The following is a 27,998-nucleotide window of genomic DNA, read 5'->3' as shown; positions in this document are numbered from 1 at the left end:
TAGTTTGGTGTCAGTGACATTCCTATTGTTTCTGTGCACACTGAATGTTACCTAAACAGGCATCTTGATCTACTGTTTTCTTCCTCCAGTTGATTCTTACACGATTGATGGTTTTATTCCTACAAACCACTATGTAACCACATCTCCAAAGCAGGAGTAAATATAAGAACAGACCCAATCACAGACACCACCAAAAATAGCCACAGGAAGATCCGGTCAAGAACCTGAGCTACAAACTTCCAGTCGTGCACTACCTAGGAGAGGGGAGGAAAATAAGAATTGTAAGTTCAATGCTCATTTTATACAAGTGAAGTCCCGCTTTAAAATATACTTGGGACTTAAGTCACCAATGCTCAGCCTTTGAGGTATGCAAGGAAAACAAAGATTGTAGGAATGATCTTTATTTTTTTTAGGATTTTCTTTTTGAAAACCTATTAAAATACTATAGTATTTTATAGTATTTTTACCATACTTTATACAGTACAAAAAAATAACCCAATTAGATGGAGTTACTCTGGATTTTTATCTTGTGCTTTCTTCTTTTCTAGGATTGAGTGATCTTTTTTGAACCTCTCCCATCCTTAATGAGCTATTCAACTCTTCTCTATTCCCAGAGCCAAGTTTATGTTCCATCATATCAATTTATGCTTGATAACCCTGTGAAGCAGACAGAAGACCCTAAGGATACAGGGCATTCAGTAGAGAGTCACCTTTAGCGGTGGGTAAGATGTGATGTAAGTCTGTTGTTCAATAAGCATTGATACATTCTTTAGAGAATAATGAATATTGGCCATGACTCTCATAAATTGTGTAAAATGTTTTTTTTTCAATGCAGCTGACCAAGCAGAGCCTTAGAAGTAGATTCGAATTTGCATTCATTATATCCTTTTCATGTTCTGTGAAGGAGAACTTTTTTTTAGAGAGTGATACATAACCGAAATTATTCATCAGTTAGGTAAATTAATTCCTTAATTCTATTTCCCAGATTAACAGTAGTAAGCAGTACTGTCCTTTGGAGCAGAAAAACATATTTAGAAACATTGACTGCGTTTATGCTGGAAGCTAGCAGTCTATAACTGCTATAATGCATCAGATTAAAGTTAAGTCTAATATTAACCATTTTCTGACTTTAACTTCATTCTATTTCAAAATGCCAAGCACAATCATTTCATTTTACACAAGTGGGGGGATGGTCGGGGACGGACAGAGGGTAAAACATGTTCCTCTGATAGACATTAGTCAATTTTTACTGGATTATCTAGGATAAGGAAGTTGATGTTTTCTCCAAATGTTGAGGTCTGCAACTTCACAAGTCCCAACCATTACTGCCGATGGTGAGATATTATTTTTCTTTGCTTTAAAACTTGGCCAATGCTGGATTAGAAGAATCATGGCCCGATTTTGCAACATGTACTAAATTTACAAATGTAAGAAAAGCTTTTTCAGGATTACTTTGTCCAGGTTTGCTATGACCTGATGATTTGTTTAAAAATGCAGGTTTAAATTCTTCTCTAACTTTGGAACAAGAATAGAATAGAATTCTTTATTGGCCAAGTGTGATTGGACACACAAGGAATTTGTCTCTGGTGCATAAGCTCTCAGTGTACAAACAACAAAGTGATAGGTCATAGTTCAAAAATTGTAGTTACCATCATTAATCATAAGATACAAACAAGTGATAAGGAGAAAGTAGTAGGAAAGATGAAAAGTTGAGAAAAGACGAAAAATTATAAGATGTGAAAGATGAGAAGATGAGAATGATAATAGCAATACAGCTTCAGAGGTGATATTCAGCCAGTTCTGACAGATTCTGGAGAACCGGTAGCAGAAATTTTGAGTAGTTCGGAGAACCGGCAAATAGGCTGGCCCCGCCCCCACTGCCTCCCAGCTGATCTTTTTTTGTTGTCCTGAACAGGAGAACAGAGCAGGCAAGCAGCTTAGTGGCGTGGGAAAGGAATAGGGATTTTGCAGTATCCTTCCCGTACCATGCCCACAAAGCCACGCCCACAGAACCAGCAATTAAAAATTATCAATCCCTCCACTGTACAGTTTACTGCATGAATGACCATCTTTAGGCCTAAGACATTGCTGTGGGAATTGGGAGACATGAGGTCAATGGAAAACTGACATCAGCCCACTCTTGATTCCTAACTTACCTGTCTAATGAAGTGCTCCTTTTTGACATGCCTGGAGATGTATTTAATGGAATTGGCAGCTTTTTCCAAGAATGCAACCACCACCTTTTCTCCATCTTTCAATTGTTTGTTTTTATACTTCCTTGGCTTTGGTTTTAGAGTTTCTTCCGGATCCACTAAAGCACAGCGATCTACATGTCCTTTCATGAAGAGCAGCCTGGGCAGTTTCTGAAGGAAAAGTCTTCTCACCCAAGGAGCCATGGGATGATAGGTGGCCGAGGACCGGTGGTGCACATTAATTACAAAAACTGTCACTATGATTGAAAGGGTGACAAAAATCATGATGAACAACAAGTACTCACCAATCAAGGGTATGACTTTGGAGGAAGAGGGGATGATTTCTTCAATGACCAGGAGAAAAACCGTGAGGGAAACTAAAACGGAGGTCGAGAGTGATAGTTTCTCTCCCTCATCCGAGGGCAAGTAAAAAACGAGCACTGTTAAAAATGATAGTCCTAGGCATGGGATTATTAAGAAAAGTGTGTAGAACAGTGGGAGGCGTCTTAAAACAAAAGAATAGGTGATGAATGGGTAGGAATATAATCCGTCTTTTCGGTTTCCTTTCATTCCTTTGGCATTTAGGATTTCCCATTCCCCATTATCAAAAAAGTCTGTCCTATCCACATTTTCGTCTACTAGGATCAGGTCAACCATGTTGCCATCGTAGGTCCATGATCCAAATTTCATGGAGCAATTCTGCCTGTCAAATGGGAAGAAGGTCACATCCATTGTGCAGGAACTTTTGTAACTAGCTGGAGGTCTCCACACTACTATCCCATTGTACTTAATTATTGCTTTTGTCATCAATGAACCTTCAAATCGCCCATCAGCACTAGAAAGGATAGAGGAGAAAACTGTTCTTAAATTACATATTATGCCCCTTGTTCCAATAATTTTCCCTTGTGTCAGGTTTGTTTCCTATTGCAGTTATAATGGTAGCCCACTTCCCAATCCTTTCCACTAGTTTTAATAGAATACTATTTCTTGTGAGTTCACATTTGTGGAAGTTACTGCTTGCCTGCAAATCAGACCTCAGACATAAAACTTAAAAAGATTTAGGAGAGTTGTTCCTTTTGGCAAAACCTGTGCTCAAATATGAGTTTTCTATGAACACTTTTTTTGGACTTACTAGCCTGGTAGAAGTCCCACAATCAGATTTCCTTAGACTAAATTTTCAGTCAGAAGTGAACACTTCACGTTATGCCTGTAATATTTAATCAATTAATTCTCGTAGATAGCAATCCTAAGGGGGATGAGGAAGGAAAGGAGATATAGATGAAAAACAATCTTTATCTTAGCCGTGCCCTACCCTCAAATCTTAAGCATGGTTTTCAACTTGTTTTGATTGCTTCAATAGTTAAGAAAAATACATCCACTATCCCCCCTCCCCCCCATACCTGAAGATTCAAGCTGTTCCTGATATGTCCATGGAATATATTTTTGCCTTTTATTTTTGCTCTGGGCTCAGAGATGAAAGGACACCTGACTCTAAGAAACCTGAGAAGAATGTTGTGGGATCAGATCTTTCCCTCTGAGTTTGGACCACTTTCTTCATCTTTGGACTGTAAGGTCTACAGCATGGGTGTCAAACTTACAATGACACGTTGTTGTCACATGACGTATTGCAACTTATTCCCCCTTTGCTAAAGTGGTGGTGGGCATGGCCCACATGTGACACATCCAGGCTGCAGGCCGTGAGTTTGACACCCCTGGTCTACAGCATCCAATGTTAGCTGAAAATACCTCCGCAGTGAACAAAATATGTGGTACAATCCATTGCTTTTGATCAATTTAATTTATTCTTTATATTAATGAGGAAGTATTTTGAAATATTTCAAGACTGTACTGATACAGCAAAGAATTGAATGATTTTTTTTGAAGTGAGGCCAAAGCACATGGACTCTGTCTATAGGGTTTGAGAAAACTTGCTTAGGTAAATTTCAATTAGGCAAAGAAATTCAAGAACAAATAGAGATCCATTATAAACAACAATAACAAAAAAAATTCACAGATTTGCACTTGAGTTGCTATGCAAGTCCTTCTAGTTGATCAGTATTGTCAATTTGAGCCAAGATATTAACTGGATAGTCCTTCAGGTCTCTCTAAAACAGAGGATTATCTTTGAGAAAGTGGGACCGCTAGCCACCCCTTCATCACATTAGGATCCCTATACTCACTTTTCAAATAAAACAATATCAGGGAGCCAGAGAGATTCAGATGGAACCCGAATTGCAGTGATCCCACCATAATCTTCAGGATTCCAGCACAATTTATGGTCGATCCATTCCTGCAGTAAACAACAAAAATGACTAGATTTCCATTTCAGTTTCTCAATTAAGTAATCATTCCTAGCTGAGAATAACATTAGACAATCTTATAAATCTTTAAGTGATTTTCCAGATATTGCTAAACTATAATTTCCACAATTTTTTACTCTTTGAAATGCTGGATGATGATATACTGTAATGCTAGACATCCTTATATTATCATAGTCATTTTATCATAGTCATTTACATAGTCAATATGTAATTGCTAGCCTGCTGAATCAATGCTTAATGTAAAATTTTCTTCTTGATATGGACATAATGTCAGGAGTCATACCTAACAAATCAACTATGATGTATTGTGTTTAGTTTTGGCTTAGTGTGTTGAATAAAAAAAAGGCTTGTTCAACAAATTGGACTTTAAACGAGTGGAAATACCCCTTTCCAATAATACTGATAAAGATTTTCAGTCATCCAGGTAGAGGTGTCTGGAAATTGAGGCATAGCAACTGACTTTTGAAAGTTTCTGAAGACTGAAGCTACTTGGACAAAGAGCAAAACCAAAAAGAAAAGTTCAATTGACATGACTCAACTTCCAGACCTAAGTATGTACAATTGACTTGGAATATCCTCCTCCAAGTCAAATGTCCTTACCGTGCAACTTGATTTCCCCAGGTTTTTAAAACTTTAGGATCTCTTAGGGATTGCCATGATTATTTAGCCAAGTTTATAATTTAAAAGTCTTTTCCAGTATGTTTAGTTATTTGCAGTTAATTGCATGCCACTAGCTCAGTCAATAAGAATTACATCATTCATGCAATGTTTTAAACTAATTTGCTTCCATTTCCTAGTTGTTTAACTTGCTATTGCTTCAGTTGCATTAAGGACATTACAATATTTAATCTGTGTTTGTATTCTGTACATTGTCCAGATAAGACTTCTTGTTGAGCAACTGATGAATGGAATGATTAATAAGGACATATTTTTCATATTCAGGTTTCTCCTTCATACAATCTGGTCTGGCGTTTGCATGGAATATATTTTAGTCCTGAACAGCAGACTTTCCTCACCAGAGCCAACATCGCACGGCTGCCTTCAACACGGTTGTGACTTAGGATTCTACCCTTTATAAACATATGATGATGTCAAAATAATGTATAAAAATATGATTTTTCAGCCGAACTGGTAGTAACTTGGCGGCCTGAGTCACTGGAACCTGCAGCAACCCAGGGCTGCCACACCCCGGAACGGTTCTCCTACAGCGCCGCCATCTTGATTTTTGGTTCTGCACATGCACAGAACAAATTTCATTGCCGAAATGTAATTTGTTTTCTTTTTCTAATATTTTGCACATGTGCAGACCTTTTTAGGTGCAAATGTGCACGCCCATGTAGCGCGCATTTGGTGTACCCGCGAGCAAAGCACAAATTTTGGGGGGAACTGAACCAGTAGTAATGCCGGCAGCAACCCACCTCTGCTAACAAACCATCATTTCCCCGTGAATATTGTAACAGTTCTCTCTTTCCCACCTCCGCCTCAACATTTCTGGCTGGGATACAGCCACATTGGCCAGCCATCAAATTGTTTCAGTCTGAGGTAATGTAGTCACAAGACTATAAAAAAAATGCCAGAGTTGCTGTGGGTCAAGACATCATACAGCTGTATACCTGATGGCTGTTTTTTTTAAAAAAATAGGAATGCAAGGAGTAGCCTAGGGGAATATTGAGGCAACACAATTGTGACCTTTGAAAATAACAGCATCATTCTTGGCAGTCTTCACAAAGTATACAATAGAACCCTTCACCAAGGGAAAGAAAGTTCTGAATAATCTTTGGGGCAGGGGATGGGCGGGTAGAAAATTCATAAGTCAACATAACATATCAGAATTGCCACGTTAACAAAAGCGAAATGAAACCCTGGTCTTTTCTGTTTAGCCTTTTAAAATTACTTGCTCTGGAGATATTGGTAGGCTAGGCATCATTTTTTTTAATGACATGTAAAATCTCCCATGCTGATTTTTACAGACTTAAGATATTGAGTCTGTAATATTTCCCACTCACCCCTTTCCTTGTCCTACTTCTCTTGACTTCACACTGCACTGCGTAACTGCTGCATCTCAGAACGGAGTCATTCTTACAGTAATAATAATAATAAAAAAATCTCTCCACTTTTATTTATTATTTATAAAGAGGGTTTTTTTTATTGCCTCGTTGGTAATGCAAAAGCCAGAAGAATGAGAGTGCTGACTAAAATCAATACTAGCAATGAAAGCTTCTTCTTGCAGAGAATTTAGACGGAGAGTTCTTACCAGATGGAATTCCTCCAAACTCTCCCATTCCGTATGTTATGTTTTATTTTAAAAAATAACAATTTGCCCCTTTGCATCCTTTATACTTCATCCATTTGTATGCCTTACATCAGAGGAAAAATTGTGGTCTGTGTGGCTTTTGTTCATGGCCTCTCATCTTCTCCATAGTTGCCTTTTGCTCCTGGGTCATAACACCCCAGGTTGCTCTTCCCCTTTGTACTATCTGGACTGCATTTCCTTCACTTTTTCCTCTGAATATCTTCCCCAATACCCCATCAGCTATGATACTTCTCAACCTGACTTCCTCACTACATTTTCCTCTATGGCGGAGGTCCCCAACCTGTGGGCCATGGACCACTACTGGGAGGTGGCCTATTTGAAACGGGACCATGTGGGAGGCCAGTGTACCAACAGTGAGATCCACTTACCTTCCCTACCAGTTCGCAAATGTGTGCGCGCATGTCCCCACCTCCAGCACATGCGCAGAAGGTCACACATTATGTTGGGGTGGGTGGGCGGAGCCTCCCGCAGCCACTGCTACCTGTTCGCCCAAGAACTGGTTGAATACCACCTCTGCAGTGTACCCATGTGTGTGCAGTTCCAGTCACGTGAGCGGAGGGCCCACCCCCACAGAAATGAGGTTGTGCAAGAACGCCTTTCCCTCTCACAAAAACATCCCCTCTCCCTCCCCTCCCCATTCCCTACTCTGGGCCTCCAACCTGATAAGGTTGGGGAACGCTGCTCAATGACTTCTCTGTCTTCTCTTTCTACTTTTCTCCTGTAACCTTCCTCCAACCTTCAAAATGCATCTCTCCATATATTACTCTACTGCTCACACTCTCTCCCTGTGCAATCTGTTTTTCTCCCATCAGTGCTAAAAGGTGTTTTTTTTTTAATGGTGCTATTACAACCCAAATAGCATAATCAACTAAACAGCAGCAAAAAAAAATAGAAAATAGATTATACAATAACATACAAAAGGGGTTACTTTGAAGGAGGGGGGACTCTTGACTTACCATGCAAAACACCATCTGGTCCTCAAGCTAATAGAAGTTATGCACTTCTGACCTACATAATGTATTTTGGTGTTAGGTGCTAAGTTTTCACAGTTCTCTTGGATGCATTCCATAGAAAATAATGGGCATGTTCCAGGCTTCCCAAGGAGCAAAGAGAGATAATTCAAACTAAATATGCATAGAATTGGACTAAGTCCCAAGGTATCTAACATATACTGCTATTTCTCCCTCTGCTTAATTTTTGGCCAAGTCATCTATTGAGATGGGCCACCATGGGAAAATTTGGAATGATGTAAAGTAGTAAATGAAGTAAGCATCACTCCTTCACTGTGCAAAAGGCTGCTTCCAGGTGGCATTATTTTAAGCGATCACCAGGTCTCTGCAATGCATTAACTCAATCTCTTTATTTCATCCTATTTTCTCTAATTAAGTGGTGTAATGTGCTGAGAAATTATTCATTCTCTTTGAGGCTTATGTGCACCTGATATTAATAATCAATTATATACTGAAGTAAATGATGCAGATTTAATTTTTCTCATTACTTGCTAGCTTCTCCAAAACCGTTTATTTTTTCCTATGTGACTTAAGCAAGGTCATTCATATTTTTATCAAAGACTGGGTCTTTACAGTCATATGCACCAGTGGTGAAATTCAATTATTTTTACTACTGGTTCTGTGGGCGTGGCTTGGTGGGGAAGGATATTGGAAAAATCTCCATTCCCACCCTACCCTGGGGCCAGCCAGAGGTGGTATTTGCTGATTCTCCGAACTACTCAAAATTTCCGCTACCAGTTCTCCAGAACCTGTCAGAACCTGCTGAATTTTACCCCTGATATGCACTCATTGGTTTATTTCATGCTTGTTTCTAATGCTTTTTGCAATTAATCAGTGCAAAACTGTAGGAAAGGCTACTTGTCACCTACTAGGAAGGGAGGGAGGGAGGAATTGGGTTACCCCATCCACTTTTTGCTCTGGCCCACCATTGATGAGATGTGATCACCAAATATTTATTTTTTGTGGGACAATGACCCTTATCAGAAAAATGTTTAGCACTGTGACTGTCAAGAACAACTACCCAGAGAAAAGAATCAGGTATTGCAAGGGCAAGTTTATCTACCATTGGGCGGTTTCTCACCATGGATGAGTAAGGATTAGACATCATCACTTCCATTGCATGTGTAATCGGATCCTTTAAAGAGGTAACCCACTTTGTGGCATGCCAAATCCCATGAAAGGAGCCATCCATATTTTTAGATGCTGCTGGAATCAGATAGCAACTATGTCCAAGGGAGTCACAGAACAGCAGGTAGCAATCATCGTAGTATAATTATTGGAGCTATAGTCTCACATTTGGCGGGGGGGGGGGGGGGGCGGGAATCAGCTTCAGGAAAGCTGAATTGTAGAAGTATATCTCAGTATATGAACTGGAATCTGCAGCCAAAGTTGTCTTTTTACAATGACTGAAAGAAAGTTCAGCTTTAATCCCAAGTTACTGTTAGTCATCCAAGTGTTTTGGCAAGGAAGACATCATGATCTCCAAGGGCTGCTTGGGATTTCTTGCCAAAATAATGAACAATGGGTATTTTTATGTGTCCTTTCTTGCAATACAAATGAAGCTTTTCAGAACTGCACACAGGTGTATCAGGAAATAAAGAAGCAATTCAGAAAAATCATGTTTTCATATCCTCAGCTCCATAAACCTATAGTCAGAAAGTTGGACAGGGATCATACTACAGTAAAACAATGACATCCATACAATCTCAGATTCTTTATGGTTTAAACCAAGGTTTCCAAAACTGTGAGGTCTTGGGGAGGTGCAGACAGAGTGCAGGATAAGTGTGAATATTTTTTTATTTTTTATGACTTTATTAAAATAGCATTTTATTGTCTTTTTCAGAGATTGGTTATTCCCAGTTTGGCCCAGATCAGACGAACCGGTAGTAGTGGTGGTGGGAGGCTCCACCCACTCACCTGGTCACTTTTGCGCATGCGCAGAAGCTTCGCGGGCACAAGTGTGCCCAAACCAGTAGTAAAAAAAATTGACAACCCACCACTGCCCCATTTGTATTCATTTTGGTGTGTGGATTTTTAGGAGAGGTATATACATTATGGTTATGATAAAGGGAGGTGTGATGGCAAAAATCTGAGTAACCCCCTAAACTAATTTGTAAAATGTGATTCTATTGAAAGTATGTCATATGTATTAAATTGCAAATCATTTCAAATTTAACTTTAGCAATAGTCCATTGAAAGGTCCAAGAGTTTATTCTTAATCTTAACCACCTGGAGGACAAGAATAGACAGGTTTCTAGTAAGCTATAGGAGAGAAGAACATTGCTAAAATACAGGTAGTCTTCGACTTATAACCAAAATCAAGTCCAAAATTTCTGTTGCTAAGCAAAACAGTTGTTAAGTGAGTTTTGCCCCATTTTACAACCTTTCTTGGCACAACTGTTAAGTGAATCGCTGCAGTTACTAAGTTAGTAAAATGGTTGTTAACTGAATTTGGCTTTACCGTTGACTTTGCTTGTCAGAAGGTCGCAAAAGGTGATCACATGACCCCGGGACACTGCAACTGTCACAAGTAGGAGTCAGTTGCCAAGTATATGAATTTGATCATGTGACCCTGGGGATGTTACAACAGTCTGGTGAAAAATGATCATAAGTCACTTTTTTCAGTGCTGTTGTTAACTTTGAACGGTCGGTAAACGAACTGTTGTAAGTGAAGGACTACCTGTGCTGATTTTTCCTTCCAATTGCTTCTTCTAAAGAACAACTGCTACAGTTTTAGAAATAGGGCAGATCTATGGAGAAAAAGGATGCAATCCTATTGGTCTTCACCTTCCCAGTTCCCAATGCTCCGATCTTTTCTCTTATGCTACTAGGGGGGGCACCTGGGCACCAGCCGTTCAGAAGACAGAATCAGTTGGTTGATTGTTGGAGGTTCTGACCCATTTTGGTTGCAACGTCAGCAGAAGCCAACATTACAATTATAGCTAATTCCCCACTGAGATTTTTTTTTAAAAAAACACACCAACATTTCACTGATATATTAACTATGAAATGCCCCCGTTATGTGATGTTGCTCAAAGCCTGCTCCAGTTTGCAACCACAAAGACAAAAGCAATACAGCTGATGTGGAGTTATATTTAATGAAACTCTCTAATCCCCTTTCCTGAATATCACATGTGCGAGCCACGTGCGAGTCCTCCACTGTAACTGTTGAGTAACTTAAATAAAATGCGCAAATGCAATTCATAAGGGAAAGTCCAAAGAGGGCAGTTTATATGTAAGACTCCACTGTTGATCACATTGGGCTAGGAGGAGAAATGAAGGACTTGTTTCTTCTTATAGCCCTAGAGAGCTCATATATCTCATGCAATTATCTTGAAGCTGTATACAAACAACACAATTAAAATGACTAAATGCCATAATAATCTGATAGTGAATTTATATTAAAAAAAACAGATGTATTAAAAAGAGACAGAAAGAACAGGAGAAGCAAAACTAGAACAGTGAAGAATAAAATAATGCAACAGCATTGTGGTGCAATGACTTATCTAGAGATTGTATTCTACACTTCAGTCAGGTTTATCATAGCAAAGGTGGTCTACCAGGTTGCTTAGGCCTCATGTATCAAAACTAGAAGCCTGAATTTGGTACAGGGCCTATTATCAGGACACTGTGTGTATAGCAAGAGGCCCCACTCAATCACTTCACTGCCACTTTCTGGACCAGCTGAAGCTTCTGGATCAATTGCCAGGGCAGCCCCATCATAAAATGCATCATAGTAGTTTAAATGAAAAGCACCCACATAAATCACTGCTATGCTATCCCTATTCAGGAAAGGTATATCCAGGGGTGAGCTTCAAAAATTTCAGCAATGGGTTCTCTGCCCGGTTGCTGGGTGGGCGTGGCCTAGTCGGCCTCCTGCACCGTGGTAGGGGCAATGTTTTCACCTTCCCCTGGCTCCAGAGGCTTTCCTTGAGCCTCTGAGAGGGCAAAACCTGCCTCCACCGGGCTCCAGAGGCCCTCTAGAAGCTGGAAATGGGCCCATTTCTTCTGGAACTCCAGGAGTCCCGTTTCCCTTCCTCCCCGAGCCTCCACACAGACCCTGCACTTACCTCACATCCAAAATAAGCCTCTTGGAGACTCCTGGTAGGGGGTGAGATGGGGTGGGCGGAGCGGGGCCAGCCAGGGGTGGGATTTGTAGGTTCTCTGAACCGGCCATAACATTAGCTATGGGTTCTCCCAAACCTGGGCAAATCCATAGCAGCCCACCCCTGGGTATATCTATGCAGGAAAGATCATAGCAGATATGGCCCGCTGATTAAAACTTAATTACACATCACCCACCCCAGTGTGTCTGGCTCCCTCCTTTGCCATCTTGTGCTAATGGTTTTATCCGCTGTGTTATTTTATAATTGATGGTTTTCATGTTTTTGTGTTGTAAGCCGCCCAAAGTCATTGGATAGGCAATGGGAGGCAAATAAATTTCATAATAAATAAAAATAAAATAAAGATATACCAACTGAAGTTGGTAATTAATGCTCTTGGCAATATGATGCTTTAATTGTTTCTAAGCAGCTTAGAGTCACTTTGGAGGGATGGGAGGCAAATAGGTTTGGTAAATAAAAAAAATAACATTTAGGGTTCTGCTGCAAGTGTTTAAAATACAATGTGAAAATAACAAATAACATTTAGGGTTCTGCTGCAAGTGTTTAAAATACAATGTGAAAATTGCTATTCAAATACATTAGTTAAAACAAAAGCCATTCATGCTAGCACTGATGATATTACCTAGTTGGGTAATAAAACACATGCAAGAAAACCATCTAACTCAGAGAGCACCAAGAACCCCCCAGTTCAACCCTGAGCTACAAATATTCTCTTCTATTGATAAAGCCATTTATGTATTGTATTGGATGGCATTAGATTTGACCTTTTTATAAAGCATTAATTGGAATTATCCTTAAATATTAACTTACTTAGACCAAAGTATCTGTGACAGGAGCCAATTTTTACCCATTAAGGTGATGCTAGATTTATAAATTCATAGAACCACATTAGAACATCTGTCTCGCAAGCTGAAAAATATTTACAGGATATTAAAACTCACTGACTGCTAACAATCCTAGCAATTAAACATTTTAAAATAACATAGGTCTATTTTTACCTGTTTCAGCCATACATTAGTTGTCATTAACTGTTTTTTTTCATCCTGTTGGAGAAGAGGGGGGGAAAACAGCAAGTCATTTATTTTTATTTTCTTTTAAATATCCCCTACACAACCCAGGGGGTCGGCTACATTTTCTGATGATATTTTGTTTCCCAGGAGGAGCCCTATGTAAAATAATTAAACTTGAATGCTTTAAGATTGCTATTTGTAGGTAAGGATAGAAGAGGAGGATAGAATGACTTTACAACTGTTTACCTAATTATTTGATTCAGAAGTAGGATTACTAGAGGCCTTCTGCAAGAGGAGAATATTTTGTCCTTGTGTCCTCTATCCAGCAGGCATAGTCAAATATCGTTGGGCTTTTTGAGTATCTATCAAGCTTTCTTCTCCTGAGCAGTTTTTCTCCATCACACAATCAATTCCTTAATCAGTTAACTGCAAGTTAAGAAGCTCAGCTCTAATTAGCTGATTAATTAGTTGATTACCACCCTCCCCTTCCTGCCTGAAAGTGGCAAGACCTTAATCAACTGTACCCTGAAGCCTTTGTCTTCTGAACAGCTCCAGCACATTTCTAAGACTGAAAAAACAGTATTTCTCGTACTGGAAAAGTACTCTAATTGAATATACATATAAATTTACCTACTTTCTTTTTCAGTTTTCAACTGTGATTTTTGTTGCAGGTGACAAGAAAGTTAAACTGTTGAAAACTGTTGAAAATTAAACTGTTAGCATGCTTTCCTTTTCTTCCTTTCCAATTCTCTGTGTCCTCTTTTGTCTCTTGAGATATCTGGTAACCCTATTCAGACACCACCAAGATCTCCGTGCTACCCTACATCCAGGGGTGGGTTCCAGCATGCGCAGAACCAAAAAACAAGATGGCGGCACCACTGGTGCTGCCCAAGGAACCAGTTTGGGGTCAGGGCCAGTTCCAGCGACCCAGGCTGCCAAACCAGTACCGGTTCGGCCGAACTGATCCAAACCGGTAGGAACCTACCACTGCCTACACCATGACACCTAAATCATATGTTCCCTGAAGTAAAACACCTGATCTTGAAAGTTGCTCTGGAGCCTTTTATAGCCATGTGGCTGGAATAAATTCAGCTGTTTTGGCTTTGCCCTTCCCTGTGACAGGCAGGGGCTCCAGACTAATAACTGGAAATCTTGAAGCCCAAGGCTGTGACATAACCAAGGCAGATTCCAAGTCTTCAATCATAGAAGAAAACATAGGATGCTACAGCATTTGGCAAGCAATTCCCTCTGGATTGAGCAAGCCTAGAGTCTTTATCTTAACTGGGCTGACCAATAGTCTTTAGGCTCCAGTTCTGGCAAATTGTAGGTTCTGATTAGCTACAACCCTGGCAAGAACCTGCCCCATGACTGGCCATCACATAAGCAGGAGCTCAAGACCATTTTCACTTCCCAAGCAATAATACCAAAAGGTAATCAGTAGCTTCAGGGACTAGTAATCTTTGTATCTGTGGTGTCTTTCCAAGTCAGTCTTTACTCTTGCTGAATATACAGACAAAGTTTAGTGATGAAATCTAATTTTTTTGCCATCAGTTCTGTGGACGTGGCTTGGGGGGGTCATGTAACTGGGTGGGCATGGCCATTTTCCCCACTTTTTTAAGCATTTTTTTTTCCTATTCGAACCGGCAGGAAAAAAAAAACTTTAAAAAGTTATGGGGGAGAAGCTTCCAACGATCAGGCAGATCAGCTGTAAGCTGTGTGATCCTCGGAAGCTTTTTTTTTACTACCGGTTCGCAGAACCAACAACAATCGTCTGAACCAGACCAAACTGGGAGGATTTCACCCCTGATGAAGTTTCTTGGCAACATTTCCAGAAGTGAGTTGCTACTGCCTTCCTCCTAGGACTGAGAAAGAATGATGCCACCAAATGGCTCTCATTAATAAACTTTTCCTCCATTAAATTGTCTAATCTCCTTTTAAGCCTGCCTAAAGTGATATATAATCAAATTCCATAGTTTAATTACATGCTCTCTTTTTTCTGTTGTCCACTTTTTGACCACTCAGCAAATTAGAATACTCCAATTCTTCTAATAAAGCATGGAAAGGAAATTTCTCTTACCAGAAAGCATTAGATTCTCCCATTAGATCCTTGCTGCATTTCAGGCAGCAATTTCTACATAAATGCATAATTTTATGTTTGAGTTGGGATTTTTTTTCTTCAAGCTTAAAGTCCTCAACATTATAAGATTTTCTAATAAACGAATTGTTTTACTGACTTCATCATTCTAATAGGATGCTTACTTGGTATTTTTTCCAAATTCGTAAATGCATTTAAGATTCAGTGGCTAAGACAATATATAGTATTTCCCTAAATACAGCATTTGCTCCAAAACATTATTATTACAATTTTATTTTAAATTTGTTCCCCAATGTGAAATTTGCATTATCAGAGCAAACTGCCCATTAGATCTGTTTTCATCAAAATATCTAACACAGCCCAAGATTATTTTTTAATTCAATTATTTTTAACTTAAACATTATGAACCTATATAAGAATGTTATATGAGAGTTAAATGGGAATTTCTGGCTTCTTTTTATAGATATTTACATTGTTTTAACTATTCTACATAACAGCAACTGTGAGGAAAGCTGAACATCTATTTTATGAACACAACATACAATGAGCACATAAGACACCAGTCTGCTCAAACAGAAGTTGCTCTCCTTTTTCACCTCTGTATTCTCTCTCTTGATTAATAACTTAAAGTAAACACTTAAAATGTGGAAAAGAATTTATCTATTGTCAAATATCACTGAACAACTATTAGCAGACCAATTCATGAGATTCAGTACCAGAAATAAAATATTCAGGGATGCAGAACTGGAAGAGATTCAGAAAAAATGCAAAAATGGAGGACCTAACAAAAGTAGGAAAAAACCTCAGATAATAATTGCAAATATAAAGGGAAAACATAATATGAACTACAGAAATGATAACTTAGAATAATAGCAGAACCAATACAGGCCTACACAAAAACATATATGAACTTATTTCCCAACTCCACCAACAAGAAGAATTAAAAGAGAAGATTATGACAGATGCAGAATTACTAAAGACAAAGACTAACAGCATTGAAAGTAGTGCCTTCAAAAGACCTGGCGCCTATACTGAAGGATGTGAATAAGATAATGGTGAGGATGAAAATAACAGTCGTCAAACTAACCAATCAGCTTGGTACAGCAGTGGTCATTACAGAAAAACTGGGTATTGAAATTAGAAAACCAAAAGCAAAATCATACTCAATCCCAAAGTGAATCAGACTGGAGTCCAAAATAAAGAAATTAAGATCAGATGGGATTAGTAATTTAAAGCACGTAAAAGAGTGAAATTTGAAGAATGTAAGAAGCAAGATAAGCTTAATTTAAAAATTGGCTTAATACTAGAAAAATCAAAGCAGCTTTGGAAATCATAAAGTAACAAACACCACGAATAAAAGGAATAATTAAATGCTATGAGGCCCAAATCATAGAATTTAAGCAAAATCAGCTATTTCAATTAGGCCAGAGACAATTCTACCAAAGTATAAATGGGAATAGAAATTCTGAAAATGGAAAACCAAACTAAAAGGAAACAATTCATTTTTCGAAAGATCCCAAATGACTACAAAAAAAATAATAATACTGGATGAATAAAAGAATTTGAAGGTGAATTTAAAAATAAAATAAAATGAGTGAACTAATAATAGCAGAAATGGTTAAAAATCAAGCAAAAAACCCGAACAATTGGACATCTGGAAATGATAAATTGCATGGATTAGTTTAAATAGCTACCTTACATCCATTTGCTAAATAGCTTAATGAAATATTGTATAAATTGTATAAATATCAGTGACTGGTTAATAATTGGCAAAAGCTAGAGAAGATTTTCTCCCCACATTACTTACATCTTGGATTTTAATTTTAAATTTTTAAATCTATTTTTTACACTTTTTAACTTTGATTATATTGTAAGCTTCCCAGAGTACCTGTATTACTGAGATGGGTGGCATGGAAATTCAAAAATAGATAAATAAATCTTATTTGAGTCAAAAAGATCCAGAGAAAGAGACAACACTAGGAAACGACAGTATAGGCTGATAACATGTTTGTCTACAATATTTAAATTACTTGTGGACATAAGAGCAGACAATAGCCAAAATTGTTTAGAAGAAAATAATATCCTTCCAACAGAACTGAACAAAAATAGAGGTACCAAAGATCAATTTCTAATTGATAAAATGGTAATTGAAAAATCTCACAAGGTGAGTAAACCAATTTGCAAATGGTCTGGATTAATTGTAAAAAGGTGTTTGATTCATTACCACAAAAGTTTGGAAACAACCTGTGTCAATAAAAACATTACAATGTTTATAGTAAATAGAGGCGGTGGAAGACAGAATTGGTGTTTGGAAATGAAAAATATGGGCTGGTCAACATTAAAAAGGTAAAGGTTCCTCTCGCACATATGTGCTAGTCATTCCTGACTCTAGCGAGCTGTGCTCCTCTCCGTCTCAAAACCAAAGAGCCAGTCTTGTCCGAAGACATCTCTGTGGTCATGTGGCTGGCATGACTAAATGCCAAAGGTGCACGGAACACTGTTACGTTCTCACCAAAGGTGGTTCCTATTTTTTCTACTTGCATTTTTACATGCTTTAGAACTGCTAGGTTGGTAGAAGCTGGGAAGCTTTATCATTGTTATGATCATAACAATGAAGAAATTTTTGATTTGGGGAAAAAAAGTATCAAAAGATTAAACTGTAGATTGTGCAAAGAGGTGGAAGAAACAGAATAGATCATATACTCCATTCATGCAAGAAGCTCACACAAAATTATTATAAACAATGGCATAACACAGTCATCAAAATGATCAGCACAAGTCATGTAAAAATGATGATACTGTATGTCAGTTAGGGAAAATTGGTAGAAATATAGACTTGGAAAAGAGCTGGTTAAAACATGGTAATTTCAATAAAAAACTGGTTGTCTTGCCTCACAACCCACCAAATTTAATTGTGGTTGTAAAATGTGGGTAATTGATGTGACAATACCAGGGGATATTAGAATAGAAGACAAAAAATTACAGAAGGTGACGAAGTACCAAGATCTGAAAATCGAAATTGAAAGACTATGACACAACCCAGTGGTCCCAGTGGTTATCAGCACATGGGTGCCAAGCCCAAAAATTCTTAGACAGCATTTTAAAAATATGTGTATTGATAATTACAAAAGGCCACACTGCTTGGATTTACACATGTAGCATACCTTGCCAATACACCATTACCTTGGGAAGGACTTGGTAGATGGATAAAAATGCCAAATCCAATCTGAACACCTGGCTGACTGTGCAACGATCCATAGAAATACACACCTTCATAAAATCTTTGCAAAAGTAAACTGTGTAATTTTTTTATAGGGCTACAAGTATAATCACATTTTTTTAAAAAAACTGCATTTGTATGTATAATAATAAAAGATCTGTATTGTCTATGAGATCTGGAGGATGTGTCTCTATACCAGCAGTGGGATTCACTTACCTTCCCTACCGGTTCGCAAATGTGAGCGCACACACCGCCTTCTGCACAAGTGCACGGCCTGCTGTGCATGCGCAGAAGGTCCAGCATTATGTTGGGAAGGTGGGTAGAGCCTCCCGTGGCTACCGCTAATGGTTCGCCCAAACCAGTGAGAACTGGCTGAATACCACCTCTGCTCTATACCCTTTGCAAGCGGATGTATACACACAAGCACATGCCTGAACAAAGAGTGAACTTGGAAGGTTCCAGGTTATCCTGGTAAAGAACAATTGGAAGAAATGATCAAAGGATAGAATAGCATGGCTGAAGGTCCCAAGATATTTTATTATCCTACACCACCTGTGTTTATAGTTTATATATTCTGGCCCAAAACGTTATGCAAGCACCAGGGATGGGTTCCGGCCAGTTCTAACTTCTTTTATAGAAGAGGTTCCACAAATCTACAGTGCCATTTAGAACCAGTTCCAGCTCCCTCCCCCTGCCTGCCTTCACATCATCAAGATGAAGAGCAATTTAATTTAATTTAATTTAATTTAATGCTTCTAGACCGCCCCCTCTCCCGAAAGGGACTCGGGGCGGTGTACAGTTCATACAAAATATATCAGATACAATAAAATTAAGTATGTACAGTTGACAGTTGACATGGAGGAGGTAAGAATGACATTAAAAGAACTGTACAAAGCAGATTAAAATAAGTTCAAACCCCTAAAAACAAATACAGTGAATTAAAAAACCCCTAAAATAACCAGATATAGTGCGTTTGCCAGGAGGGACAGTTGAATTATGCCAGGCCTGCTAATCGGAACAGGTGGGTCTTCAGTTTTTGCCGGAAGGAGCGGAGGTCAGAAGTGGTTCTAATGTCGGGGGGGAGGTCATTCCAGAGGGTTGGGCCCATCACAGAGAAGGCCCTACTCCTCGGTGTCGCCCGCCGGCATTGTCCAGTGGATGGCACCAGGAGAAGTCCCTCCCTGTGTGAGCGTATTGGCCGCAGGGATGTATGTGGGAGGATGCGATCCCGCAAGTAACTAGGTCCCGTGCCATGGAGCGCTTTAAAGATGGTAATCAGCACCTTGAAACGCACCCGGAAAACCACAGGTAGCCAATGCAGCTCGCGCAGGAGAGGTGTTACGTGGGAGTACCTCGTACTCCCCATCACAGCCCGCGCGGCTGCATTCTGAACTAACTGCAGTCTCCGGGCGCGTCCCAAGGGCAGCCCCATGTAGAGAGCGTTGCAGTAATCCAGGCGGGACGTCACCAGCGCATGAGTGACCGTGCGTAGGGCATCCCGGTCCAGTAGCAAGAGGAGGAATTCTGGGAGTTGAAGTCCACAAGTCTGAAAGCTGTCACGTTTGAACACCCCTGGGGGGTTTTTTCTAAAGGGTTAGGGTTGCAAGGGTCTTGTAACTTGACAGCTTTAAGACTTGCGTGCTTCAAATGCCAGAGTTTCTGAGCCAACATTTTGATTGCTAAGCAAGAGCGTTGTTAAGTGAGTTTCACCACATTTTACAAGTTGGCCACGCCCACCCAGTCACATGACTGCCAAGCCACTCCCACTCAGTCACATGGCTGGCAAGCCACTTCTACCCGATCGCATGGCCAGCAAGCCACTCCCACAAAGCAGACCACACCTACAGAAGAGGTTCTAAAAAAATTTGAAACCCACCACTGGCAAGCACATACCAACAAACAGAAAAAAATGAAGAACTTTCATGCTTTAAGCCCCAGCTATGCTTCTTAAGAGTCACATATCTTTCAGATACTGTATCTTTATTCCTCAACTGCCACTCTTAAGACCATCTCCCTGCATGCTGGTTGGGGAATTCTGGGAGTTGAAGCCCACAAGTCTTAAAGTTGCCCAATTTGGAGACCCTGCCCTAAAGCAATAAGGGTACATTTTGCTCTCCTTCTGTAGCTTTATTCAGCTTGGATTTGAACTCCCATAACCCCTAATCAGTATGGCTGATGGCTATTTGAAAAAAATAGCCAGTCCTATCACATCCTGCTAATTAAATATAGGGGGGAAAACAATTTCGCTGTTGTTAAATGTTTTTAAAAAGCCATTAACAAGATTGGTAGAGACAAACAGGAACCGGAATATTCCTTATCAAGGGAGAGAATGTGACCACTCCTATCAATGAATGTCAGAGGAAAAAAAATAGTTTAAAGAATACCTACCACATCTACAAGCTGAGAGATCTTCAGTCCAAAATATACCTTTATAGTATCGTTAGCATGTTTTACTGGCCTGATCCATTTCTGATATCCACGAAACAAGTGTCGCAAAAGAGCATCTTCATTCTCAGCAAATGAACTGAACACAGTAAAGGCTAAAAAACAGAGCAAAGGGGGGAAAGGATAACTAATGGGAGCTATCATATAAAAAATTGCAATAGCCAAATTAAAATCATAGAAACGTCATATACATGTTGTTCTAGACACAGAGAGAACATCTAAAAAAAATACAGTTAGCCAATGGCATAAACATTTCTTTCAAGTCTAACTCCAATGGGAACTTTTGAACCATAAATAATTTAACTAGCTGTGGAAGGGACAATTTAAATGTATGCCATATAATTATTACTAACGTAAGAATGACAGTCAGAACAGTGTAGAATGCAAAATGACAGCTTGAACAGAATTAAAAGTCTATGGCAATATATAAATGTTAGTATATGGACTATATATAAAAAGGAACAGTCTGGACCTATTTTCAAATGAAAGCAGTTTTAGGAAGAAAAACAACAGAACCAGTGCCTCCCACCTCTAGTTTTAAACACTGTTCAGATGACAGGACTCTTGTAGTTTTAACAGTTGCCTAAGAGTCTATTTTTAGTTTTTAGCAAACTGTCATATTGTACAAAGAAAGCCATAAACAACATTATTCCTCCCTAAGCACCTAGAGTACCTTATTCATAGAAGAGAATGCAAAAATTTTATGCTACATTTCAAGGAATACTTTTATAAAGAATCCTTTACTAAGCAGCTTTACATGGTTTGCCTAAACGTTGTCTTTTAACCCATCTCAGTTGTTGGGGTCCTAGGTCAGAAACTGTGGTTTGCAAATCCCAGTAGCTAAGTGGCTACAGTACAAAATAACTGATCTTGTTGTGTGCAAATCCAGTCATTAAGTTTAGGGTTCAGGGATGATTTCCGGTGACTGAAAAGTTGAGTGGATTGCATCGTGTAATGAACTGTGAGAATAACCATGGGAGACAGGAGGAAGAGCTGCAGCCAGGGCAACTGTCAGACAAGAGATAGCTCAACGCACATAAGGAATTGGAGGTGGAGGAAGCATCCCGTAAGGGACACTCCCTAGTTCTCAGTAAATTAAAAATAAGGGAAATACAAGTCTTAAAAATAAGTCTTTCAGACTAACAAGATTCTATTACTGTAACCCTACAAATAAATATTAACACTCATGGAATTGGTTTTATGACTGGACTACCTCAAAGGATTGACCCATAATTTATTGGGTGAGTTGATCTTTCCACCATACAAACAAATGTTTAAATAACAGCAGAGTGGCAAGTATAGTCCTTGAGGGTGAGGGATGGTCTAGAAACATGAGAGAGAGAGAGAGAGAGGGGGAGGGGGGGAGAGAGAGATATGAGCACAACTTATTTTATAAGTTTACATAATGAGGTAATTTGGTTGAATATTAGTTAGCTAGCTAGCTAGTTATCAACTATCTAACAAAACTCTACCACAGTAGCCTTCCATATTGGAAAGGCAAATATGCTGTATATACAATACAATACAATAGCAGAGTTGGAAGGGACCTTGGAGGTCTTCTAGTCCAACCCCCTGCCTAGGCAGGAAACCCTATACTGTTTCAGACAAATGGCTATCCAACATCTTCTTAAAGACTTCCAGTGTTGGGGCATTCACAACTTCTGGAGGCAAGCTGTTCCACTGATTAATTGTTCTCACTGTCAGGAAATTTCTCCTCAGTTCTAAGTTGCTTCTCTCCTTGATTAGTTTCCACCCATTGCTTCTTGTTCTACCCTCAGGTGCCTTGGAGAATAGTTTGATTCTCTCTTCTTTTTGGCAACCCCTGAGATATTGGAACACTGCTATCATGTCTCCCCTAGTTCTTCTTTTCATTAAACTAGACATACTCAGTTCCTGCAACTGTTCTTCATATGTTTTAGTCTCCAGTCCCCTAATCATCTTTGTTGCTCTTCTCTGCACTCTTTCTAGAGTCTCCACATCTTTTTTACATCGTGGCGACCAGAACTGAATGCAATATTCCAAGTGTGGCCTTACCAAGGCATTATAAAGTGGTATTAACACTTCATGTGATCTTGATTCTATCCCTCTCTTTATGCAGCCTAAAACTGTGTTGCCTTTTTTGGCAGCTGCTGCACACTGCTGGCTCATATTTAAATGGTTGTCCACTAGGACTCCAAGATCCCTTTCACAGTTACTACTGTTGAGCAAGGTATCATCTATACTGTACCTGTGCATTTCGTTTTGTTCCCTAAATGTAGAACCTTACTCTTTTCACCATTGAATTTCATTTTATTCGATCGTGCCCAATGTTCAAGTTTGTCAAGATCCTTCTATATCTTTAGCCTATCTTCTGGAGTGTTGGCTATTCCTGCCAGCTTGGTGTCATCTGCAAATTTGATGAGTTCTCCATTTATTCCCTCATCCAAATCATTGATGAAGATGTTGAAGATACTGGGCCCAAAACAGAGCCTTGAGGTACTCCACTGCATACTTCCCTCCATGAAGATGCAGTTCCATTGAGGATTACATGTTGAGTGCAGTTGGTTAGGCAGTTACGAATCCATTTGGTGGTGATGCTGTCTAATACACATTCTTCTACTTTATCAAGTAGTAGGTTATGGTCTACCTTATCAAAAGCCTTACTGAAGTCCAAGTAAACTATATCAATGGCATTCTTCTGGTCCACTAATTTTGTCACATTATCAAAGAATGCAATAAGATTAGTCTGGCATGATCTGTTTTTGACAAACCCATGTTGGCTTTTGGCTATTACTTTGTTTGCTTCTAGGTGTTCGTTAATTCGTTGCTTGATTATCTTTTCCAGAATCTTTCCTGGTATTGAGGTCAAGCTAATAGGTCTGTAGTTTCCTGGATCTGTTTTTTTCCCCTTTTTTGAAGATGGGAACCACATCAGTTCTTTTCCAGTCCTCTGGTAGTTTCCCAGTGCTCCAGGATCTCTGAAAGATATAGTTCAGTGGTTCTGAGATCTCGTCTGCCAGTTCCTTCAGAACCCTGGGGTGTAATCCATCCAATCCTGATGATTTGAACTCATCTAGGATAGACAGGTGCTCACTTACCTATTTCAACTTGTGTTCCTAATCTGGTTTTTGTGGTGCTGTTTTTGATAGGTTGGAGTGTTTTATCCCTTTGTGTAAAGACAGGTGCAAAACATGAGTTAAATAGTTCCACTCTCTCCCTGTTGCTTGTCACCTTCTTGCCACTTTCTCCCAGCAATGGACCAATTGTTTCCTTAACTTTTTTCTTTTTTTTAACATGTTGGAAGAAGCTTTTTTTGTTATTTTTTACTTTTATGGCAAGTCTTTCTTCATTGTGAGCTTTAGCTTTCCTCATTTCATCTTTACATGCTCGGGCTATTTGCTGATATTCTGCCTTAGTTATGTCCCCCCCTTTCCACTTTTTATACTTATCTTTTTTGTCTTTCAATTTGTCAGAGAGTTCTTTATGCAGCCATGCTGGTTTATTTTGGGAGTTGTTATTTTTCTTTTTCATTGATATTGTGCTAGACTGGGCTTTTGTAATCTCATTTTTCAAAATTTCCCAAGCTTCTTGAGTTGTTTTCCCCTTGAGGATTCTCATCCATTGATTTTTTCCCAAGCTCTCTCTCTAAGTTTATTGAAATTAGCTCTCTTAAAGTCCAAGACTCTAGTTTTACTTTGTTCTACTACTTGTGTTTGCATAATGTTGAATTCCAATATTGCATGGTCACTTGCCCCCAGGGTTCCTGTGGCTTCAACACCTTCTATCATTTCCTTTCTGTTAGTGAGAATTAAGTCCAATATGGCCGATCCCCTTGTTCCCTTCTCTACTTTTTGGGAAACAAAGTTGTCTGCTAGGTTTGTTAGGAACCTGTTGGATCTTCCACTTGGTGCAGAGTTTGTTTCCCAGTTGATGTCAGGGTAGTTAAAACCCCCACTACTATTGTGGTGTGCTTCCTACATACCTTAGTTAGCTGACTAACAAAAAGTTCATCTGCTTCCTGTGCTTGGTTGGGTGGCCTGTAGTATAGACCTATGGCAATGTCATTTCCCCCCCAACCTTTAATATTGACCCATATGCATTCAAGATAGTTCTCATCATTGTTGTGCTCTATTTCTGTAGAGATGTAGTTATTTCTTATATATAGTGCAACTCCTCCTCCTCTTTTACTTGGTCTATTTCTTTTAAATAATTTAAATCCTTCTAGCTGTATATATAATTAGGCTGTATTTTCACTTTACTGAACATGAGATCTGGCCAAAGGCTATCTAGGCCATCATTTAGTATCTACAATGTTTGTCCAAGGTACGGAAGACTAACACATATTCATGATTTTAAGATAGTGATACTCTGCCATAGTGATATTTAAAGGAACCATTATTTCTCCATCATCGTCCTGCTATCACTATCTGGGATAGATAGATAATGTATATTAATACTCAAGAAAGTAAGCTATATGCCAGTGATGGCGAATCTTTTAGACACCGAGAGCCCAAACTGCATGTGCGCGCACATGCACAAATGGAAAAGTGTGTGTGTGTGTGAACGCGGGGATGCATGCATGGGCATGCACATGTGCGGGCATGCACATACATGGACATGCACACATGCACAGCAGAGACCCGAAGACCAGCTGGACGGTGGGAGGCAGGGCATCCCACACCAGCAGTGCGGCAAGAGGTACGATTTTTTTCTTTTATGAGCTTCTGTTTCGTTGTTTGCAGGGAAGAAACACCACAAAGATCTGATCTGCGGCGCTGGCACACGTGCCAGCAGAGAGGGCTCTGCATGCCATCTCTGGCACGTGTGCCATAGATTTGCCATCATGGCTATGTGCTAACTTTTAACACTATAAGTTGGCTAGATCAGGTTAAGATCAAGAGCCCAATACTATAGATAAGTACTCAAAATGAAGTTTTACTAAGCTCAATGGGACTTTTCCTAAGGTTAGTTTGTCCTTAGCATCACAGTTGCACAAAATAGAGCATTCTCACTCTCTGCTTTATTCCACTGCCTCCACAATAGCTTGCTTGCTTTTCAGCTTCCCCCATGCACACTTTCCTACAATTTTATTTAAAAAATGTACCACACAGCAAAGCAGATACACTTAGAGTATGGTTTTTAAAATATATGTTTATAAATACTCTAAACAAGTTATAATGCAGAAGTCAGAAATCAAATACTTACCTAAACTATTTTTTGGAATTTATTTTTCCTTTCTCCCCCCCCCCCCCTTTTTCTCCCTTTATAGTATTTATAAATAATAATACAGTCAAGATTTCGATCTTAAGCTAAAAGATTTGTAGTCTTCTTCAAATAATACAATTCTTTCTGTTATGATCAATATTTCATTAGTGTTATACTGAGAATTACCGGTATAACTTTAGTGATTTTTTATTGTCCACTTATTGATATATTCCAAATGTATTTGTTTTAAAGAAATAAAAGAAAAAAGAATAATTATTTGTATAATGTAAATGAATTCTTTTAGATCTATTTGAAAGGATGCATATGTTAAACATTAATGATAAGAGTTAAATCAGAATCCATAAGGAAGATGAGATTGTTTATGAAAACAGTCTGAGCCAACAAATTCTGCATATACTGAAGAAAAAAAAAATAAACCTCCAAGTAAAGCTGCAGTGGACTATACCTCAGGATTTTCTCCTCACAGAAAAAGAGAACCTCTCAATTGTGATGGAGACTTACTGGTTATTTTTCTTTTGCCTTTATTTCCTTTTTTAGTAGGTCACCCATTCTTGAAGCAGGATAGGAAGAGGGTCCTCTTTAAATTTTTAAACCTTTCAACTTTGGTACTGGAGAAGACTCTTGAGAATATGGTGGGCAGTCTGATGGATCATCTTACAGATCAATCCAGAAAGCTCACCAGAGGCGCAAATGACCAGACTCATGTTATCCTATTTCAGACACATTATGTGATGATTTAACTCTCTGGAGAAAGCTCTGATGCTGGCAAAAGTGGAAGGACAGAGAAGACAAGGGTGACCAGCAGCAAGGTAGATGGCCACAGTTATAGTCATGATGAGTACACTGTTGAAAGACCTAAAAGACCAGGTGATGGATGCATTGTCATGGAGACAAGGGAACTGAAAACAATTTGATGGCACATAATCAACCAATCAATCAATCCTGAAGGCTCTGAGCTGCTAACAGTCAAAAACATCTTCAAAAGAAGCTCTCCAAAGATGAATTATCTGCCCAAAGCAATGATTTTTAAAAAACCAACAGTCTTGAAAAGGACAAAGCTGGAGGAGAAAGGTAGCCACTGCCATCTCTTTTAAGACTTTTGGTAAAGAACTACCATCTGTTTAATTCACTCTTTGCCATCAGCTAGTGTTCTCTGCAAGCCGGATATGTTGGCCTTAGTAAAGAACAAAATAAGCTCTTTGATGAGGGAAGCAAGAGAAGAAAAAATAGCAAATGGGTAGGTTGGAACAAGGTGATGGAGCTGAAGTTCTATTGTATAAACATTCCAGGAAGGTACATTTAAGCAAAATCCATAAATAGGACTCACTCGTTTGCTATTCCCACTAGAAATGAACTACTTTGAATAAATGTCCTTGCCCTCCCATCATCCACACATTTTTCTTCCTTTCTCAATAATTAATCGTTGTGCATGAAAATGTCACAAGAGCTTCCTGCACGTATCTCTTACTGCCTTCTTGTTTCCCTCCACAGCCTTGTTTGCCCTCTCACCATCAAAGTTCAAGGGGACTCAACGAAATGAAAGACTTGCTTCAAAACAGACAGGAGCAGAACTGCAGTGTCAGAGAAGAGGTTCTATCAAAGCAAAGATACCCTGTTTGGGATAGGTGTACTTTTCTTGCATACATGATGATAGAGCTATATACATGGGTATCTTTGGAGAGTGGGTGAGGGAATGATCTGATCAAAAGCTTTGACAGAACGTCACTAAAGTATTAAAACTCCAAAGAACAAGCTTGTTCATCAGAAAAAAGAACCGAAATACGATACCCGCTGCCTTCTGTAGCTTACTGTTTTTTCCCTACTTCCCTTCTTTTAAAGACAAAGAAAAGTTAATTCCAACATGTTTGAAGAAGACCACAGTAATATTAGCGCATAAAAATACATCTCTGTGTTGCTGCAAATGATCCGAGAGGCAACCAATTGCTGAACTTTGTTAAATTGCACTTACCTGAACCATGAGCACAAAAAAGGAGGGGCAGTTTAATGACATCTAAGAACCTCATCACCACAGCCGGTCCTCCTGCTGGATGTTTTGGATGTT

At 39.1% G+C, this 27,998-nt stretch overlaps 1 protein-coding gene across 1 annotated transcript; it reads right to left on the bottom strand.

Moving 5' to 3' along the window:
* Positions 1–27,959, bottom strand: CHRNB3 (cholinergic receptor nicotinic beta 3 subunit). The gene is made up of 5 exons (XM_081944414.1): positions 27,906–27,959; positions 12,960–13,004; positions 4,373–4,482; positions 2,157–3,027; positions 1–254 (listed from the first exon to the last, which is right to left on the bottom strand). The coding sequence occupies exons 1-5, from the start codon at positions 27,945–27,947 to the stop codon at positions 120–122; spliced, it is 1,203 nt and encodes a 400-aa protein (XP_081800540.1). The 5' UTR covers positions 27,948–27,959; the 3' UTR covers positions 1–119.
* Between the last annotated feature and the right edge of the window lie 39 nt (positions 27,960–27,998).

Source organism: Natrix helvetica (genome assembly GCF_964273705.1).
Source record: "Natrix helvetica genome assembly, chromosome: 2".
Lineage (NCBI taxonomy): Eukaryota > Metazoa > Chordata > Lepidosauria > Squamata > Natricidae > Natrix > Natrix helvetica.
This window is presented reverse-complemented; position numbering and strand designations above follow the sequence as displayed.